At 40.2% G+C, this 18,816-nt stretch overlaps 1 protein-coding gene across 12 annotated transcripts in view; it reads left to right on the forward strand.

The window, feature by feature from the left end:
• The window catches only part of DLGAP4 (DLG associated protein 4), a 401,980-nt gene that overhangs the window by 332,917 nt on the left and 50,247 nt on the right, over window positions 1–18,816 (forward strand). The window contains exon 1 of one of the 12 annotated variants that reach the window (XM_070744830.1): window positions 4,808–4,907. The exons of 5 other annotated variants lie outside the window; for them this stretch is intronic. Coding sequence is in view for 2 of the 7 variants with exons in the window: in XM_070744827.1 (XP_070600928.1) it covers window positions 5,137–5,191 (55 nt within the window). In the remaining 5 variants the exon portion in view is untranslated. Of the gene's footprint in view, window positions 1–4,807; window positions 4,908–5,008; window positions 5,394–5,767; window positions 5,823–18,816 lie in introns of those variants that run through there. 6 more of the 12 variants (XM_070744836.1, XM_070744827.1, XM_070744833.1 and 3 more) reach the window with 6 other exon arrangements.

Here is an 18,816-nt window from a genome sequence, read left to right on the forward strand (position 1 = left end):
GCGTTTCCCAACCGGTGTGCCGCGGCACACTGGTGTGCCGCGACACACCGTCAGGTGTGCCGCGGCGAGAGGCGGCGGAGGAGAGTGGGCGGATCGGGCGGGCAATGGGGCAGGGGGGAGAAGCCAGGGGCGCGTTTGGCCGGAGGCACCGTGGGGAGGCAGGGGCAACCGCGGCTCCCTTTACTCCTACTGCCGCACCTCCCTGCCCCTGCCTCCCCACGGTGCCTCCGGCCAAACGCGCCCCTGGCTTCTCCGCCCTGCCCCATTGCCCGCCCACTCTCCTCCGCCGCCGCCTCCTGCCTTGGGGCGAGCAATCCGGGAGTCCGGGACTGTGTGGCTTTGCGCCATGAAGAGAAAACGGCCGACTTTTCCCTGCTGCCGTTTTCTCTTCATGGCGCAAAGCCACACAGTCCCGGACTCCCGGATTGCTCGCCCCAAGGCAGGAGGCGGCAGCGGAGGAGAGTGGGCGGGCAATGGGGCAGGGCGGAGAAGCCAGGGGCGCGTTTGGCCGGAGGCACCGTGGGGAGGCAGGGGCAGGGAGGTGCGGCAGTAGGAATAAAGGGAGCCGTGGCTGCCCCTGCCTCCCCACGGTGGCAATAGCAGCGGCTGAGGCTTTCACTTGTGGCATCGGGAGTGCTAATAGCGGCGGCGGCGGGAATAGCGGGGGGGGGCCTCCTGCAAGTGGAAGCCTCAGCCCTGGAGCCCCCTCGCGCCCATGGCTTCTCGTCGATGCCTCTGCCTGCCCGATCCGCGGGAGTGCTAATAGCGGTGGCGGCGGCGGGAATAGCGGGGGGGGCTCCTGCCCGCCGCTGCTATTAGCACTCCAGCGGATCGGGCAGGCAGAGGCATCGATGAGAAGCCATGGGGGCGAGGAGGCTCCAGGGCTGAGGCTTCCACTTGTGGCTGTCCCCGCCCGCCCGATCCTTCCTTCTGTCCGGATTTTTTGGGGTGCGGCTTCTTCCACAGCGGTGGCTGCAGCGGCGCTGGCGATCCGGCCGCTAGCCGCTCCAAGCGCTGTGGGAACGCCCACCCCTCTCACAGTCCCGTCCTGGGCTGTCAGTAAAGGGGCTGCTTGCTTGGAACATTCAAACTAAGGGAAACCTTCGCTGGCCTCCACAGAGAAGAAAGGAAGAGAGAGAACGAGAGAGAGCAACAGAGAGAGAGAGAGAGTGAGAAAGAACAAAAGAGAGAAAGCATGAAAGAGAGAGAAAGAAAATAAGAGAGAACAAGAGAGAGAGAGACTAAGAGAGAGAGAAAGAAAAGAGAGAGAAAAAATAAGAGAATGAGAGAGAGCAACAGAGAGAGAGAAAGAACAAGAAAAAGCACGAGAGAAGAAAAGCAAGAGAGAAAAAGAGAGATAGCAAGAGATACTGAAAGAAAGCAAGAGAGAGAGAAAAAAAAAGAAAGCAAGAGAGACAGGAAGAGGAAAGGAGAGAGAGAAATGAGAACAAAAGGGGGAGGAGAAATGAGAAAATGATTGAGGCAGAGAATGAGAGGAGAGAGAAACAAGAGAGAGAGAGAGGTGATTCTTGAAGCATATGGTAAAAAGCACCCAAATAATAAGAAAAACCCCCCAGCCCTCACCTGTTTTTGAAAAGAATAAAAGAGAATTAAACCCCAGCCCTCACCTGGTTTTGGAAATGGTTGGAGTGTGTATACATACACACACATAAGGGGGGGAGAGAGACAGGGATGGAAAAAGAGGAGAAGTGAAAGGGAGAAGGAATGAGGGAAAAAGGGAGGAAGAGAGAGAAATGAGAAACATGAGAGAGAAAAGGGGGAAAGACAGGAGAAGTACCCATAAATGAGACAGTGGTATAAATTTCAGGAGGGATGATTGATGATTGACTGTATTTATAAGGGGATGTTACATGGGATTATATATATGAGGGGGTTATTTATGTATGTATGTATGTATGTATGTATGTATGTATGTATGTATGTATGTATGTATTTATTTATTTATTTATTTATTTATTTATTAGATTTGTGTCATTTTGGTTGGTGGTGTGCCCCAGGATTTTGTAAATGTAAAAAGTGTGCCGCGGCTCAAAAAAGGTTGAAAATCACTGCTGTAGAGCTCCTAAACTGCTCTGATTTCTTTAACACGTTAAAATTGCTTCACATAAGAGATAAAGGTTTAGCATATTTGCACAAAGCAAGGGTTTTGGGGGGCTTTAAATCCCAGGTTTTTCATATTCTGTGAGGTGTGTGATGACTTGCCACTGCAGGATTTGCACTTCAAGAATCAGACAGGCTTATGAATGTATGTATGTATGTATGTATGTATGTATGTATGTATGTATGTATGTATGTATTTATGTGTGTGTGCATGTACAGTATACGTATATGGATGGATGGATAATTAATAATAATAATATAATAATAATAATAATTTATTATATTTGTATGCCACCCCTCTGAAGACTCAGGGCGGCATACAAAGTGGATATGTGTGTGCGTGCATGTATATATGTTTGTATATATGTGTGTGTGTGTATATACATATACATACACACACACATATATATAGTATTCAGATTCATAAGCTAACCAAGAAGCACTGCATCATTAAAGCTGTCAAGTTAAATTGAGCCAACTAAGTTTTCCTTACCTTGAAATAATTTTGGCACAGATAAGATTTTGAGAGACCTTTAAAATAAATGTACTTAAATGTTTTCTTACATTTAGGAAAAATGCACATCAATTATCTTTTTTCTTTTAAAATGATAGGGGGGGGGGGCTTTTCTTCATAAGTTATTACAGCCAGTGCTGCTCTATCTTTCAGACACGTTTAGCATGGCATTTAAAAAATAATTCTATAGTAGTCTAAACAGGAACAAAATGATTTAAGGCTGTAGTCTTAAGAACACTGACTGGGAAACAAGTCAACTGAATGATTTTTGAATGACAGTAGATTACAAATACTGTATTCAAAGAGCTAGTCATTATGAGATGCTTTGGTAATCACACTGAACCTGTGTCAAGTTCAAATATCTACTAATTGCAACTGTGTTTTTTTAAATTAAAAGTGAAAATATGTATTTCTCTAAACTACCATATGATTTAGAAATAGGCCTGTCTTTGGTATACTTTAATAAGAATACAAGAGCAGCCTGCATTTTGCAGGCAGGTATCAACATGGTATTGGCTATCTGCATAAGGCAGTCCATTTAATTAAGAGATACTTATACCCACCTTCCCTCCAGTGAAGATAAAACTATATCTTTCATCCTTCCTCCATTGTCTATAGAGATTCTCAGTCCAATAAAGGAGAACATTTCTAGCTCAGGATTGAAATGAAGGCCTGTTTTCTTGCAGATGTTTCATTATCCAAATGTTTGCAAGAAAACATTCAAGTTTGGAAAACACTAAGGACCCCTCAGATTCTCATAATCAGGATCATGGTTGTCCCAAAGCCACTTTTCAAAGGGCGACTGGACATTTACAAATTAAAAAAACAGGAAAATCTAGTTGCCTTTTGAAAAACACCTCTGGGGCCTTCCTCTGTTGGTTCTAGCTTTTTGTTCTGTGGCTATCAGATGAGCTCCAAGGAACAAAAGTGGCATCTTGGGTGACCTATGACCAATGTCAGTTTAAGAGCCTTGGTGGTGCAGTGGTTAAGAGTGCTGTACTGCAGGCCACTTCTGCTGACTATGGGCTGCCTGCAGTTTAGCAGTTCAAATCCCACCAGGTATCCTTCCCAGGTCAGCAAAATGAGGATCCAGATTGTTGGGGGCAATATGCTAACTCTGTAAAACTGCTTAGAGAGGGCTGTAAAGCACTATAAGTCTAAGTGCTATTGCGAAGGTTCTTCAAAATCCCAGCACCTATAGCAGGAGTCCCCAAACTTAGCAACTTTTAAGACTTGTGGACTTCAACTCCCAGAATTCTCCAGCCAGCATAGCTTAAAGTTGCCAAGTTTGAAGACCTCTGACTCAGTATTGAGTTGTTACCCGCATGTGCAGGAAGCAAAGTCTTATGAGGGGATGCGTGTGCAAGCAAGATTTCAGCAATTTTTTGCTTCTGTGCATGTGTGGAAGCAAAAAAAAATTCACACATGTCCCCCTTGCGAAAGTTTACTTCCTGCAAATGCGCAGAAGCAAAAACAGGCTGACAAAAGTGTGTGTGCATGCAAAAGAACAAGCTGCACGCATAGCGCACTGGTAGCGGCGGTAATGGGAATCTGTCCCTGTTCTGACCAGAGGTGAGCTAATGCCTGGATAGGGGACGGAGTGGGGTAGTGAAAATGGAGCTCCACCCCAGAGCACCCAATTTGCACTGAAAGATGTTGAAAGAAAATACAGGGTGCCCTGCATACAAATCTAATAAACTATAAACTAACTATAACTATAAGCCACACCCACGGTGTGGTAGTAAAAAATTTGGTAGCCCTTTATTTTATTTTATTTTATTTGTTAAACAAGTATAGTATTATAGCACATATTAACATAAGTAGAACGTAGTAATAGGATAATAAGACAGTAGAACAGGGACATTAGGCACATAAGTGCACTTATGCACGCCCCTTCACTGGCTCTGACCCATAACATGATGCCTTAAATCCCAAACGAACCAAACTAGTTCAAGGTGACCTGCGCGTTAGATGAGATAATCCTGTCATGCCACCATCACCAAGAACTTAGTCCAGTGAGGCCAGATAAATTGACCTGCTCGGTGCATCAGCAAAGGGGAGACGAGGACAACAAGGGGGAGAGTTGACCGCTCCGGGATTGGAGTCGGCCCGAATGAGGCTCCGGAGCAGGCCAAAGCTCTTTCTACGAGCAAATTAACTCGCGTCTGAGGGGATTTTCAGCAGGCCGCAAAGCAGCCATCAGCAGCGTTACGCCCCTTCTCTCTGCAGCTGAGGGAACCCGGCTTCCTGTCTTGCCGAAGAAAGTTTTCATGTACAGTATATATATATATATATATTTGGGGACAGCGATTCGTTTCTTCAGCTTGGGGGGGGGGGGGGTTGAAGTGATTCGTCTCCCCTTCCCCCGAACACGCTCCCGCCGCGCCGAGGTGTTGCCGAGGAGGTGGGGCAGAGCAGCGCCAAGTGTGAGAATTCCTCGGGCGGCGGCCCCAGCGCGTGCGGAGGAGGAGGAGGAGGCGGCGGACGAGGCGGTTGTGAGCATGCGGCTCTGGGTGCCAGCGCCTTCCTCGCACTCCCCTGAGCGAGGCAGCGCTGGTGAGTCAACCGGGCTCCAGCTGGGAGGGCGAAAGTTTGCTCCCAGCCTCTGGCGGTACTTGCCTCTGCCTCTTCTCTCCACCCCTTCGCCGGCTGGGCGATTCTTTCCCTCCCCAAGCGGCTCAGCCGGATTTCAGTTGTGGGGCTTATCTCTCGTACCGAGGGCAAAGAAGCAGGCAAGCAGACCGCGTGGCTGAAACTTGTGAGTAGACTTTCTCCGAGGGCTGCCGGGTAGTAGATGCTGCTTTTCTTGGCCGGGACCGTTGTCCCTTGGATGCCCTTAAAAGTAGCCGTACAAGACCTAAGAGGGAGAACAATCGCCAAGGCGCCGCTTGGGTTTTTTGTTTTTTTTTTCCTTGGCTTTTTGTCTTCTTGGATCGAGGACTTGGGGGGGGGGGGTGTTCCAGCAAATTAATCGGGTGTGACAGAGGTTGGGGGCATTTAAATGAAACTGAAATAATTCTAAGAACTTGAGATGGACGCCATGTGAAGCACAAGTGGTGACTTCTTTTTATTACTAAGTTGGGATGTTGCTTTCAACTGGTAGATGCGTTTCCGCCCGGAGAGAACAGTGGACGATGCTTTCCCAGATGCCCCTGTTCATCGGTTACTATGGTGAAACGGCCCCAAGGTAGATGGCAGCACAGAGTAAAGGGTTATTGCCCCTGTATCGCTGTAAAGATCCTACGTTTCAAGATTTGAATATTTTGGTGGTGTGTGTGTATTGTGGATCCATTAGTGATGATGCTTTCGGCGTTTCCTTATCCTTTGAGAATAGGTGGTCTTAGCGCAAATGGAGTTAGAGACAGTACAAAATGTTTGAATTGCAAAGTTGCAGCCTTGGCAAAACAAAAGTAAAAACAGAATTGAGCACGATAATTTCAGTATTACGTCTGTTATTCAAGAGTATTTGAGCAGCTTAGTTTCCTGTTTCATCCAGAAAGGACTAAGTGACCTGTTCTATGAATTGAGGGCATTGTGGCTGGTTTGCATGGTTGTCTTGATATGTTGTTATGAGCAGATGTTTTTTTCATTCTGTCATTGTTGAGGCAATTTGGAGGAAACTTTTGTCTTATACAAGTTAATGATGTCTTGCTAAACTGATGTTCTGGTGATACATTTTATTTATTGGTTAGATTTATATCCTTTTGCTTCAGGAACTCAAGGGAGGCTATATGGACCTCCTAGCACACCAGCAGTGTTGTAAGAGAAATGAGACTTAAGAGAGAAAGAGGACTGGAGCCTCCCAGTTTCCCAAGCCTCATCTTCATCAATATTGTAGGGCAGGCTTCTGTATATTAAATAGGGAGCAACCTCCATGCTCACCAGCACTGATTATGTTACATAGTTGGGTAATGAGACATCTGCAATCAAACAGACAAGCTTGGAGAACCAGAAGGACTCCACAATTCAACATATTGCATATGTTGTAAGATATGTATTCTTTTATTGGAGAGAATGAGCATCTGTGCTCAATTTTGAGCATCTGTGGTTAAGTTGAACTTGGGTCTCTCTGGGGCAGCATGATGATTCCGCATTAATATATGAAACTACAGTATAGATGTAGATAAGCTTAGAAATTAAAAGGCACACTTTTCTGTATTTAATTTAGCTCTGTATCTCCATTTATGGTTGAGATAATCTTGTCAATTTGACATTCAAGTAGTCTTTCATCTTGTTGCTGTTTCTAATTTATGTCTTATCTAGGTTTGTATTTTATATTAAATTCTTCTGTATCCCTATATCACTCATAAGTCATTGTATGATAATGACTTAACTAGTTTCATGAGTGCATGTTGTGATTTATTTAGTAAATCACTCTTATTGCAGTGTGAGAACCCAGTCACAGTTATCTCCCACTGTAGTGTTAATTACAGAATAAATATTTGTTAGCACATGTGGTATTTATAATAGAATAGAATAACAGAGTTGGAAGACTGATATTTTTGATTGTTTGGAGGCCTTCTAGTCCAACACCACCACCATCACCACCACCCCCGCTTAGGCAGGATACACAACACCAGTTCAGACAAATGGTTGTCCAACATCATCTCAAAAACTTCCAGCCTTGGAACATTTAGAACTTCTGGAGACAAGTTGTCCCACTTCCGTCAGGAAATTTTTCCTTAGTTCTCCTTTGTTTGTCAGCTACATTATATGTATCAAGTATTAAACTGTATCTCCTGACAGCTACGCATTGCACTGTGCTCCTGTTATTTTGTACAGTCCTGTTAGTGCATATGACAATTATGGCGTAGAATACGGGTGTCAAATCCGGGTGTCATGTTGCTGTCACATGATGTTTCATGAACTTTTTCCCATTTGTGGAGCTGGGATGGGGTTGGCCTGCACATGAAGCATCCAGCCCATGGGCCACCAGTTTGATGCCCTGGCATAGAAAGATAATAATTAAAAACAATCAAAAATATCAGTCTAAAAATGAGTGTTAGAAAGAAGGAAGAGAAAGTGTGAAAGTTGTTAGTACTATGTACATCACTGGTTGAGTTTGGCAATGTATAAACAAACTATTGATGTATGTTTAAATGAATTATAACACTATAGCTTTAAAAGTTAGCGCTGCAGTTAGCCATAAGAGGAAGCCAGAAGTCTACCAACCACCACCACCCCCTCTAATTACTCTCTGCTATTTCTGGTTTGTCTGTGTGACTATGTTATAGAACTGTTGAAATGATGGTTTAATGTATTTTGTAAGCAAGGCTTATATTGTTTAATGTATTGGGAGAGACTTATAATACTATATATGTATTGAGGGTATTGACTGATGTAATTGTGTATGACTAGGATTATTCTTGACTAAGTTATTTGCCAAAGTAAATAACATTTATACACTTAATATATCTGGTTATCTGAATTACTATTTGTATTCCTGGGCTATCTGCTGGATATCTGCCATCTCCACATTTTCTCTGTGCATCCTTGGTAACTCAAGGGTTACTCTGCATACTCACTCCTTAACACTTAACAAAAATATGTAGAAGCAATGTATGTGTACCTGAGTTACATATATTAGAGGCTGGGTTACAAGAATTGTACTTTAATGCAGGGTTTCCCAAACTTGGCAACTTGAAGATATTTGGACTTCAATTCCCAGAATTCCCCAGCCAGTTCAAATATCTTCAGGTTGCCAAGGTTTGGAAACAGTGCCTTAATGTATAATGGATAACACAGTGAAGTTGAAGTTAACTAATGGGTTATCATCTTGTCGCATTCTTATAATAAAGAGAAATCTTGAGTATAGAACCTCATTTTCCCAATCCTAATTCTGGCAGATTTTACAATCCTGTTCCTCATAAGAAAGTAATTATATTGCTACCTGAGTAGATCAAGCTTTGAGAGATGATTCAATGCAATGACAGAATAAGGCTGTGTTATGATGGGTGTGTTCAAACAGATAGGCTGCTTTTAAGTAGCTTCTCGAAATTGCATGGACAGAAACAACTTTCTCATGCTCTGTTTTAGTCTGATTAGCTGTTGATGAAGTACATGGTTCATGAATAAGATAAAATACTATACTCTTGTCACTGCATAGAACAAACAAGGGTAATTAAGATTGTCACTTTTACATATCACCTGAATGCTCCCCAGTGTGTCACTTTTCATTCTCTAAGATATTATTTCTGAGGTTATAAACTGTAACTCAAAAGCATTTCTCATATAGGGAAGCATTGTTCACTCTGGAATTTATTATAGCCATAATCCTTTTCCTGCGGATGGTTTCAGTTAGGTTTGATGCTGCTGAAAATAGTCTGTTGTGTATTTTAAGTCAACTAACTTGCTTGCTGACTTTCAGCACAAAAGGAATATGGATGATAGATTTGTCATCCCCAAGGATTTCCTGAAAGATACAGAAAAGCAGACCATGTGAACTAAAGCAAGCAAGTAATCTCCAGTCAGGTGGCCTTCTGCCGCACGAATCCCAGCGACCAGTTAGGTCCCACAGAGTTGGCCTTCTCCGGGTCCCGTCAACTAAACAATGTTGTTTGGCGGGACCCAGGGGAAGAGCCTTCTCTGTGGTGGCCCCGACCCTTTGGAACCAACTCCCCCCAGATATCAGAGTTGCCCCCACCCTCCTAGCCTTTCGTAAGCTCCTTAAAACCCACCTCTGTCATCAGGCATGGGGGAATTGACACTTTCCCTCCCCCTAGGCTTATAAAATTTATGCATGGTATGCTAGTATGTATGATTGGTTTCTAAATTGGGGTTTTTAAATTAACTTAAATATTAGATTTGTTTACATTGTATTATTATTGCTGTGAGCCGCCCCGAGTCTGCAGAGAGGGGTGGCATACAAATCTGATTAATAAATAAATAATAAATAAATAAACTCTTGGCAGTCTGAGTGGTAAGAACTCAAGAGGCTGCCAGTGGTATTTATTCTTTTCAGTCAGTATCATATGAAGCTTTTTCTTGCTCAAAGCCATTCTGAAGTCTTAAAGTTGCTATTCCACCTTCTGAGCATCACCTCCTAATTACAGGTAGTTCTCAACTTGCAACGGTTCATTTAGTGACCAAAGTTAACATCGGCACTGAAAAAAAGTGACCAGTTTTCACACTCACAACCATTGCAGCTTTCCCATGATCACGTGACCAAAATTCGGACGACTGGCAACTGACCCGTGTTTATGACAGTTTCAGTATTCTCTGGGTCAGGGGTAGGCAAAGTTGGCTCGTCTGTGACTTGTGGACTTCAATTCCCAGAATTCCTGAGCCAATCTTGCTAGCTCAGGAATTCTGGGCGTTGAAGTCCACGTGTTATAGAAGAGCCAACTTTGGGTCATTTGATCGCTTTTTGTGACCCTCCTGACAAGTCAAGTCAATAGGGAAGCCAGACTCATGGACAGTAATAACCCTATTACTAACTTAACAACTTAACAATAGACATGTGGCATTTGAATTATCTTTTCCAAGGCCTTCATGGCTGTTCTATGAAGTGCGCAGGAGCACAGTTGAATTTCTGTCCTTTAGAATAAAAACTATTTATTTATTTAATTTATTTATTATTAATTAATTAGATTTCTATGCCGCCTTTCTCACAGCGACTTTTATTTATTGTTAGTTTCATGTTTTGTCTTTCTTTCAGGAGCACAAGGCATAGTATTTCCTCCTTTTATTTCCCCCCATAGTAACAATTCTGAGAAAGTAAGTTTGCCACATAGAGAGTGACTGAGACAGTCACCCAGTGAGGATGGAAAGTAACCAATTAGTCTAGTCACCCTATACTTATTTATTTTTAGTCTAATTAGTCTAGTCACCCTATAGGCACCTAGGTGTGCTTATGCACGCCCCTTAGGAATGGGGTGAGGTCAACAGTAGACAGTCTAAAGTTAAAGTTATGGGGGTTATGGGAAGAAACTACAGAGTCAGATAGTGTATTCCTGGCATTGAGCACTCTGTTGCTGAAGTCGTATTTTCTGCAATCTGAGTTTGGGGCAGTTTACTTTAAATTTGTATTAATTGTGTATCTATTTTAAAATCAGATGCAGTCTTGTTGTGACGCACATAATGACGCACATGACTTATGACCATCATTCTGAGGTCAGGTATGGTCCCAAGTCAAGGACCTATATTGATATCTAATGTTCTTCAGATTAAGTAGTGTGGGTGTTTAAGAGGTCAAATGATACGATATATGTGATGGTATATGAATGCATACAAATGTATATACTTTTAAGCATTTTAAAATCAGTTTGTTTACATTCATTGTGGTCAATGAGCTGATGTTCTTTGCTTTCCTGATCATAAATTTCTGAATTCTACAATATATGAAGTATTGTATGATGTGTATTGTATGTACACATAAATGTATAAACTTCTAAGTGTTTAAGACCAAATTTCCATTATAAATCAGTATTTTTACTGTAGGTAAATCTAAATATAGTTGGTGGTTCTGAAGCTCATTACATTGAAATAATTGAGCTGACTAAATTGTACTTTCCTTCTCCCTCATTTCCTTCCCTAGTCCTAGGCAGGATCTAAAGCCAGTCCTGTTGCTTTTAATTGGTCATCTCTTGGGATGATTCAGACTTTTAACAGTAGCAATGGTTACCATAGAAAGAGTTTGTGATGTCATAGTCTGAACAAGGAAAGTCTGGTCCTGCAAACAGACTTTTACTTATATTTGTTTTCATCCTTCTATTGCCGGACAGTGCAGAATTGAAGGGGATGTTATTTCATATCTGCCCTGTGTTTCAGCTTTGTAAAATGTTCACCTGGTTGACACAGATAAAAATAGAAAGAAAATTAAAATCCTGAATATTTGAATTTACCTAAAAAGTTATGCATTGCCTTTTCAGGAGAAGGAAGTTTAAGGATAACTCTGTACGTACCTTAAGTTGAACTGAATTTGACATTGTGTTGAATTTTTGAAACATTTACGAAGCCATAACTTTTGGGATTTGCAATGGGTAGAGAGCCTTACATCTCATTCTTGAAGAAAGTTGCAGTTTTCTAATTTTTAAATGCATACTACTACTCTCTATGCATGTGTACACCAGAAGTGGTATTCAGCCGAATCAGACTGATTCGAGCAAACTGGTAGCAACCTGTGAGTCAGCCCACCCACCTGCCCTGGCTCTATGCCATCCTATTTAGGCATGTTTTGAAGCCATGCGCATGTATGTAAGTCGTGTGTGCAAACAAAGCACATGTGCAAAAGGCCACACACATGCGCAAAGCAAGCATGCACACACATGCATGCACTCACATTTGCAAACTGGTAGGGAAAGTAAGTGAACTCTGGTGTACACAAAGTAAGTGAACTCTGGTGTACACAGTGATAAAGTAAAAGAGAAATTGAAAGTAAAGCTAAAAGTGCAAAAGTGCAAGAAAGGGGGGAAGTTACAGATAAGTAACTTCAGATTTCCTTTACATCAGCTATAAGTACAATTATAAATTTACCACTTACTTTAGAGTTACAGTGTAACTTGTCTTTTTTACAGAATCTATCCTATGTAATCATTGAAACCATAAATCTTAAATGTATTTTTCCTGTTCTATGCAAAAAGCCCATAAGGGCCTCCCAATCAGCAATAAACATAGATATCGCCACCCAGATGTCAGCTGAGTGGCTATATAAATTTCTTTAATGATTAATTTTAATGATTACTTTAATAGCTTAATTTTAAAAACAGTCTTTGTAGCCATTAAAATAAAGGAATTAAAATTTGTCTTTTCTCGGATCAAAGGATTTAACGTCTCAGCACGTTTTGTAATTTTTACGAATGATTCCTCTATTTTGCGTATTGCTGAATCTTTCTATCATTGTGCATATTTAAATACTTTCTGAAGATGTAAAAAAAAGTCTAAAACGAATTGAATTCTTTTTAAAATGCTATTGCTCATTGTATTGACACTGGGCTAATGTTTATTGTGAGTGGCAATATCTGTCAGGCTGCATTTCAATAGCAACATTTGATACGTTATTGTCTTTGGCCTCCATACAATACAAAAATATAGCAATTTCCCTTCTTCCCTTCTTCAAGGGTAATAAGTGCAGTAAAAACATTTTTTTCAATTTATTTTCTTTTAGTAATCCTCGTGTATTAGTATCTTGGAGTTTGTAATCATTGTATTTGCTCACATGATGAGTTGAATGCCTTGCCAAAACATACCGGTATATAAAGTGGCAAGATCATGTAATCTGTAAAAACAGTTGCTTATGCAATTCTTCACTCTTGGCAAAACATAGAAGAGTAAAGCTGTATGAAAGTATTATTATTATTATTTATTAGATTTGTATGCCGCCCCTCTCCAAAGACTCGGGGCGGCTAACAACAATATAAAAAGACAATGTAAACAAATCTAATATTAAAAACAATCTAAAAACCCCAATTTAAAAAAACCACTCATACATACAAGCATACCATGTATAAATTCTATAAGCCTAGGGGGAAGAGAAATTTCAATTCCCCCATGCCTGACGACAGAGGTGGGTTTTAAGGAGCTTGTGAAAGGCAAGGAGGGTGGGGGCAACTCTGATATCTGGGGGGAGCTGGTTCCAGAGGGTCGGGGCTGCCACAGAGAAGGCTCTTCTCCTGGGTCCCGCCAAACGACATTGTTTAGTCGACAGGACCCGGAGAAGGCCAACTCTGTGGGACCTAACCGGTCGCTGGGATTCGTGCGGCAGAAGGCGGTCCCGGAGATATTCTGGTCCGATGCCATGAAGGGCTTTATAGGTCATAACCAACACTTTGAATTGTGACTGGAAATTGATCGGCAACCAATGCAGACTGCGGAGTGTTGGTGTAACATGGGCATACCTTGGGAAGCCCATGATTGCTCTCGCAGCTGTATAGTAGTTATGGCTTATTAATACATTTATTTTCTACGGATCTGGAAAATAATTACTACACATTTTATTGGAGTTGCAATTACGGTATCTCTGAGTGTATTCTGCTGTATATTTAATATTTTCTTTTTTAAAAAAACGTTTATTTATAATGCCCTTTTAACAAAGGGCAGAACAGCATGTTAGCAATAGCATTTTTTCAACAGAGCCAGCATATTGCCCCCACAATCCGGATCCTCATTTTACCCACCTCGGAAGGATGGAAGGTTGAGTCAACCTTGAGTGGGTGATGAGATTCGAACCGCTGACCTGCAGATCTAGCAGTCAGCATTAGTGGCTTGCAATAATGCACTCTACCCACTGCGCCGCCTCGGCTCTGATTTGTTGCCTCTAGATATGTTGGATTTTTAACTACCAGAATTCCCAGCCAACATGATCAGTGCTACATCTAAGAATGTTGGAACTTGGTCTTAGACATCAGAATGGGAAACCTTTCCAATCCACATATAGTAGATTAGAGATGTCCAATTGGCAGCCTGCAGGCCAGATGTATCACGTGCAGGCCACGCCCACTTGGGCTCTGCAAAGTCCTCTGTACGTCATGTGACATGATCAATGTTTGGCACCCATGTAGTAGATTCTGCAGCCCATGCTGGTTTTTTTAATGACACACATAGCCTATAGAATTCAGGTAGTCTTTCAAAAAGTTGTCTAAATAGATGGCTTTCCAGTGTCTGTGCAAATGGCTAGTGAAAACTACATCCTTTAGCCAATATATAAACAACCTGTGCACCAAGACAAAATCCTTGTGTGTCCAATCACACTTGGCCAATAAAATTCTATTCTATCTATTATAAATATATATGAAAGGTTCTGAACTAAACCAAGTTTCCATTTTAATATGCTTTCCATCTCCCCTCACTGAAATGAGATAGTATATAATTTGTATTGCAACTGTCAACTATCATGCATTCTCAATGAAAGTTTGTGAGTCCACCTATACTTAAAAGGTGCATTTGTTTTAGCAGTAGCAAACAAAACTTGGGTTTGGCAGATATTTGGTTGTGAAACTACTTTGGTAACAGTCTAACAGGTGATGTGATTGTAGGTCATAGCAATTTTATTTTGCTGTGAACAGTACTTTTTTCTTGTTATTCCAGTCCAACATGGGAAAACCCTGCAGCCTATAATATGTCTCAGGGGTTGCCACAAAGAAGAGGGAGTCAACCTATTCTTCAAAGCCCGAGGGTAGGAGCAATAAATAGGTAGAAACTAATCAAGGAGAGAAGAAGCTTAGAACTAAGGAGAAATTTCTTGACAATTAGAACAATTAATCCATGGAACAGCTTGCCTCCAGAGGTTGTGAATGCTCCAACACTGGAAGTTTTTAAGAAAATGTTGGATAACCATTTGTCTGAAGTGTTGTAGGGTTTCCTGCTTAAGCAGGTGGTTGGACTAGAAGACCTCCAAGGTCCTTTCCAACACTGTTATTCTATTCTATTCTACTCTATTCTACTCTATTCTTTTATAACAGACTGAATATATAAAGAAACGGAAAAACTGCACTTCCTTATATGTAGGGTTTAAAAAGATTATTGATACAAATGACAAATTTATGTTGCTAATTCCTGGTGGGGGGAGACCAAATGTGTTGTTAGCACACAATGTTTTTCTTGTGACCTTCTTTTTTAATTGTTTGCCTGTGTGCTGTTTTGTGGGGGAAATGGAAATGCACCAGTATTTTCAGGATGAATTTGGACATGGATCTTACGTTTTTCCGGAGTGAGATCATGTGGAAATGAGGCCGCCATATAATTGATTTGTAGTATTTAAGGAAACATCAGTATATGTTACTCCATATAACAATGGTTTTCCAGAATATTTGAGATTTAGACATCAACCCATATCTGATAATCAAACATTCTCTGGTTCTAGACTACTTTCTCTAATTGTTTCTGCAAATGTGTTGGACTGCAACTGCTGTTATCCCCTGCAGTGGATGTGATGTTGGGGAAGGAAGGAGTAAGATAGTAAAGTTTGCTAAATGTCATTCATAAGTACCATACATTGCAAAGAGCACTTCCCCTTTAATTCAGAGAATAGTTCTTCTTGCACTTCTTTGTAAAACAGATCACAAGCTCTATCAGCTATTGCCCTTAACACATAACCCAACATACCGGTAAATTTGTCACTGTTGTATCACATCAGTATTTGCTACAAGGGGACGCATAGATCCTCAAATAATTGTAAAGAATGTTGATAAGTAAGAAACATATCACTAAAATGCAATACTTTTAATTAGTGGAACATCTAGTGAACCTGATTGAAAGAAAGCAATAGTGAATTATTTTCATTTATTTATTAGATTTATATGTCACCTATCTCATCTAGAGGCGACTGGACATCATACAAACATTAAAAATTGTTAAACATTAAAATGATAGGACAATAAAATATGACAATTTACAATAGAAAGAGGCTGAGAGGAACACAAAGTACACAGGAATTGCTGGGGTCTTCTCTTCATCTGATAAATCATTAAATAGATTTTGGATGCTATTATCTTGAGGCATATACTATATAAGCCTCACAGACATAATTTATCCTCTTTGCATCTTTCACAAAAAGATGTAAAATATCATGCTGCTCCAAATAAGTTTGGCTGCTGAATTTTCAAAGGAGTTTGAGGAAATATACATATGTTAGCTAACCTACACCTGGTTTCTCATTTTACATTCACCCCAGTCTTGCCTATAATGCTAGCATCTCCCTGTAATCTCTCATCCAAATACTAATCGGGTCTGATCTTTCTTAGCTTTTAAAGATCAGTTTCAGTAGGTGCTGTCAAGAGGAAGAAGCAAAGTTTGACAAGCAAGTGGTTAGGGCAAGGTTAAATGTCCACTATCTTTTATTGTAGTTTCAATTTACTTGAGAGTTAAAGGGACTGGCTACAGGCTACATATTAAGCATAACTATGCAGGTTAACCAGTAATACTTATAATAGAAGTATGTTAGTAGTGTAGCATAATCAGTTTTGTAATACATTGTTACTGGAGGACTTAGTCTCATCTATTCTTTTTTTTTTAGCGATATATGCTACTGTTAATCCTTTTATATATGCTTTTGTTGTATCCCATATGTTCTGAATAGAAGTATTGTTATTCCAATTAACTGTTAAGAAGAAATCTAATTCTTTTTCCATTAATTGTTCTGTTTTTTCTATTACCTTAGAGTTCATTATCCATCTATTTATTTTTTTCTGTTCTCCTTTAATTGTTACTGTTATGGGGTTGTAGTCTGCTCATATGTTAGGTTCAATTTCCACTGTTGTTATGTCTTTTTCTAACTCTGTATCTATCCAAACCATATCAAGTCTAGACCACGATTTAGGAGGATTTGAGAAGTACTGTATGTATATTTTTCTTGTTCCGGATGTCTCTCTCTCCATATATCCTTTAGCTTAGATTCATTTGCCATGCATTTATCTTCCCTTTACCTTTATATTCTTTTTTAATTTCCAATACTGAGTTAAAATCTTCTACTATACAAATATTTTCTTTCTCCTATTTTATATTTTGTTCATATAGTTCCTTGAAAAAAAATTCTGTTCTGTATTAGGCACATATATTATAATTAATGTTACTTTTTTATTCATTGAAATCTCAATAATTAGTATTCTTCCTTGACCTGCATATATTTGTTTGGGATTTAGCCAATTTTTTGATATATATTGCAATTCCTTTTTTTTCCTTACTAGAGATTACCTAATTTTGGTTTTTCCATTTTTTAATATGGACTTCCTGCGTACAAATGATATCGCCATTCTTGCTTGTAGAATAATTAAATATGGGGAAATACATTCTGTTTTCTTTTTGAGATGAAACCTTTACTGGTTGGGGAATTCTGGGAGCTGAAGTCCACCAGGCTTAAAATTGCCAAGGTTGTAGAACATACCTCACTCCAGGATTTAAATTCATTTTGTGATTGGAAGGATCACCACAATCCTCTTGTTAGTTTACTACAGCTACAATATACAGTAATTCCATAACTTGTTCTGGCTAAACCCATTGCTTTAGTTGTAGGCTGTGAAAAATCTTCCCAAACAGGAATGGCAATTCCAGCAGGCAGCTGTCTAATGAGAATACAAGAAACCTGTTCCCTAAGCAACTAAGTATGTGGGATGCTGCTAAGCAACAGCCATCTGGAACCCAGTTTATATTTCTTGGAATGTACCAGCCATTTGGCTGGCCTGGATATTTGCATACAGTTGTAGCTCTAGCTGTTATAGGAGAAATCTATTGAACTATCTTGTCATCTCCCAGTTACAACTGTATGTTAATGTGTCTAGTGTTACTCAGCCTTGGTCATTTTAAGATGTGTGAACTTCAACTCCCAGAATTTTCTAGTCATCGATGATGTTTACAGGTCTTAAAGTTGCCAAGATTGAGAAACACTGATCCAAGTCGTCACTTGAAACTGAACTGAGCTTGAGAGAATCTTTACTTTTCTCCTCTCCAATGCATCCATATTCTGTTTTAAATCTTGATTGGGCTAAAGCTGATTGTTTCTTTTTGTCCTTTGAGCTCAAGGTAACTTATGTTTCTCTATAGTTTTTATAGCTATATAATTTTCAGTCATTTTTCATAAGGTGCTTATTATTTTCTCCCATCTTTCACAAGTCATTCTGTACACCAGTTGCCAAGGTATGTGTTCAGTTGTCCAATGTCCTATATTTGCTCTAGAGGTCATTGGTTCATTGTCTTTTCTGAACAATCTTATTAAAATTGTATTTATTCATTTCAACCATTAGCCATTAATGAATTCAGTACATTACACATAAGCAGTAAATCTATAAAAGCATTTTTAACATAGGGTTACCCAATGTAACATCTATATGCAGATCTTTAAAGCTGTTGTGTCTTTTCCCAGAATTTGCAGTGGTAATGTGCCTCAGTAAAAAATATGCTGATTTAAAGAGTTATAGACATGTGCTATAGCTTTGCCCCTATAATGTCCAAATCACATTTATTTTGAAATGTAAGTATACTGCAATGTAATTTAACATGGCTTACATTTTACAAGCCCTTTTCTGTTGTAAACAAGAAAGACCCAAACCCCGGAAGAATCATTAACAATCCTATTGACGTTCATTCTGGTTACATCAGATGACATTATCTTTCTCTCAAAGGATGACCCCAAAAGATTACACGGTTGTCGAGTTCAGCATAAAATGGTAATAAAATCTTCAGATGAAAAATTCTACAACAGTTAACTATGAATTATGCTATAAGACAACTAATTAGAACGGGATGTTCAA

The sequence above is a fragment of the Erythrolamprus reginae genome, chromosome 3 (genome assembly GCF_031021105.1).
Source record: "Erythrolamprus reginae isolate rEryReg1 chromosome 3, rEryReg1.hap1, whole genome shotgun sequence".
NCBI classification, from domain to species: Eukaryota; Metazoa; Chordata; class Lepidosauria; order Squamata; family Dipsadidae; genus Erythrolamprus; species Erythrolamprus reginae.